Source organism: Petaurus breviceps, unplaced genomic scaffold (assembly GCF_028583685.1).
Source record: "Petaurus breviceps papuanus isolate PSGF00001 unplaced genomic scaffold, PetGlider_PUasm1.0 90444, whole genome shotgun sequence".
In the NCBI taxonomy this organism is placed as follows: Eukaryota; Metazoa; Chordata; class Mammalia; order Diprotodontia; family Petauridae; genus Petaurus; species Petaurus breviceps.
In genome coordinates, this window is record NW_027187256.1 from 1163463 (window position 1) to 1166188 (window position 2726).

General features: G+C 40.5%; 1 protein-coding gene across 1 annotated transcript; it reads right to left on the reverse strand.

The window, feature by feature from the left end:
• Positions 1 to 506: 506 nt before the first annotated feature.
• LOC138177762 (olfactory receptor 52B2-like) lies at positions 507 to 1463 on the reverse strand. Its single transcript, XM_069108969.1, has one exon. The coding sequence runs from the start codon at positions 1461 to 1463 to the stop codon at positions 507 to 509; it is 957 nt and encodes a 318-aa protein (XP_068965070.1).
• Between the last annotated feature and the right edge of the window lie 1263 nt (positions 1464 to 2726).

Below are 2726 nucleotides of genomic sequence, written 5' to 3' on the forward strand. Positions count from 1 at the left end.
TTTTGAAAATATAAAATAAAATACCTAGGATTACACAAGAAACCAATTATATTGAAATGCAGTTATAAAAATATTATAGAAAGAAGTTTACAAACACAAGGTTAATAACGCCTGTTTTAAAGAAATCTACTCCCCTCCCAAAGTAGAATTTTGAATCAGATTTATTTAGACAAAATATAAGTTCTGAAAGAAGAAATATCAACCACAATGGAGGTTTGAATTATAAAACCTTGGTTTGAATCCAGGCTCTTCAGTTCACCACCTGTGAGATCTTGGGAAAATCAATTCCCTTTTCTGGGACTTCCCCATCTGAAAAAGGAGAGGACTGACTGGATTTTCATTTCTGTTGTCCTAGAAGTAGAAGATCTCTTTTGAAGTAAAATAGAAGACTTCTAGCTTTCAATTGTTGGATCCTGGGATCCAGTGACTCAGAGATGGGATGGATTTTATTTGTTCTTTCTTCATATGACATGAGGATTTCCCTTTCTGCTACTTACCCCTCTCTCTTAGTGACCTCCTTTCCCCATCCATCTAAAACTCTGAATAACTTTGTCCCGGATTTGCTTCATCCTAACTGCATAGACAATGGGGTTGAGCATGGGTGGTACCACTACATAAAGATTGGCCAGAAGGATGTGAATATGGCGGGGGATGGTACCCCGGCCAAAGCGGTGGGTGAGGAAGGAGAAAAAAGCAGGTGTATAAAACATGAGGATCACACAGACATGGGCACCACAGGTGCCCAGAGCCTTATGGCGTGCACCTTGGGAAGGCAGGCGAAAGACAGCACGGAGGATAAGAATGTAGGAGACAACAATGAGAATTGCATCAATGCCCAATGTTGAGAGGGCTGCACAAAGACCATAGATGATGTTGACGCGGATGTCCCCACATGCCAGCCGGGCCACACCCATGTGTTCACAGTATGTGTGGGGTACTGTATGATGACCACAGTAGGGCAGACGATGGAGGAGAAAGACAAGGGTTGCAACAGTGGAGAAAGCTCGAGCAAAACCAGCAAGTCCCATTTTGCCAAGGACCTTGTAAGTGAGTATAGATGCATACCGCAGAGGGTCACAGATGGCCACATAACGATCAAATGCCATAGAAAGCAATGTGGCTGATTCCAAGGCTGAGACAAAGTGGATGAAAAAGACTTGAGTGAGGCAGGCAGGGAAGGGGATATTATGAGCTTGGAACCAAAAGATGGCTAGGGCCTTGGGCACAGTGGTGGTAGAGAGGATGAGGTCTGTGATGGCAAGAAGAGAGAGGAGGATGTACATAGGTTCATGAAGGCTCCTCTCTGAGATGATGACCCAGAGAAGGAAGATATTGCCACTCATAGCCGTGGTGTACATCATAATGAAGGGAAATGAAAGCCAGAGGTGATGATCCTCAAGGCCTGGGATTCCCAGTAGAATGAAGGAGGCTGGATGGAATTTGGTGTGGTTAGCTGGCAACATGGTAGGGATCAGCTTCTACTCTGCAACTTTTGTACTTTGCTTTGGTCACCACCTATAGAAAGGGTGATAGAGAGGAATTCAATTAGATTCAATTAAGCATGCAATTACCAAGCACCTGTATTATGTATAAGGCATTGTGCTAAGTGCTGGGGGAAAATAAAACGATTCCCCTAGGAGCTTACTTCTACTGAAAATCAGTGGGTGATTTTGCATTATGTTAAATAGATAAAAGGGTAGCTGGGTGGAGCAGTGGATAGAGCACTTGGTTTGGAATCAGGAAGACTCATCTTCATGAGTTCAGATCTAGCCTCAGACACTAACTGTGTGACCCCGGACAAGTCAGTTAACCTTGTTTGCCTCAGTTCCTCAACTATCAAAGAAATTGGAGAAGGAAATGACAAACCACTCCAAATCTTTGCCAAGAAAACCACAAAATGGGGTCACATGTCTGAAATGACTGAACATCAACACACAGATAAGAAGTATAAAAGATGAACACAGTAAGCACAAAGTACTTTTTTTGTAGAGTAGAGAGGGAGAAGAGAACACTGACAACTGTGGAAATTGAGAAAAACTTTATATAGGAGATAGCACCTAATATGTACTTTGAAAAGATCTAGGAATTTCCTGAGCCAGAGGTAAAGAGAGATACAAGCCAAGAGATTTGATAAGAGAACTAGAGAACCATATGAACAAAACACTGAAGGGACTGGGCAGATTTAGTTTAGAGAAGAAAAAGTTATCTCCTAGTATTTAAGGGTCTGACATATAGAAAAGGGATTAGACTTGGTTTTGTTTGATCACAAGTTTCTTCACTTCTCAGGCCTCAGTTGGCTCATCTGTAAAATAGGTAAGTCAGGTTAGACTAGAAGTTTTCAAAGTGTAGAGTCGCTGTTCTAAATGATTTCAGCAGATTCTCAAAATCAAAACAATTTGCATAGTAATACTAAAACATTGTTGAAATGTTCTTCCCTTTTCAAACTACATATCTGGGTGAAGCTGGATTTCCTTTATGTACTTTAAATAAAACAACATTTTGCAGCAGATTGAATCCTGAAGCAGGTATGTGAATTCAGCTGCCTTCCATTAAAACAATATTAAAGAGATTTGCAAAAGTAGGTAAGACAATGCCTTCTCATTTTTTGGTTTGGAAGAAGTCATTTTTGTAAAAAATGTTATGTTAACATGTAATGGTTTTATTGTTTTAAAGGGGATTAATAAATATTTAATGGGGTAAATGGATATTCAATGAAATAGAGGACT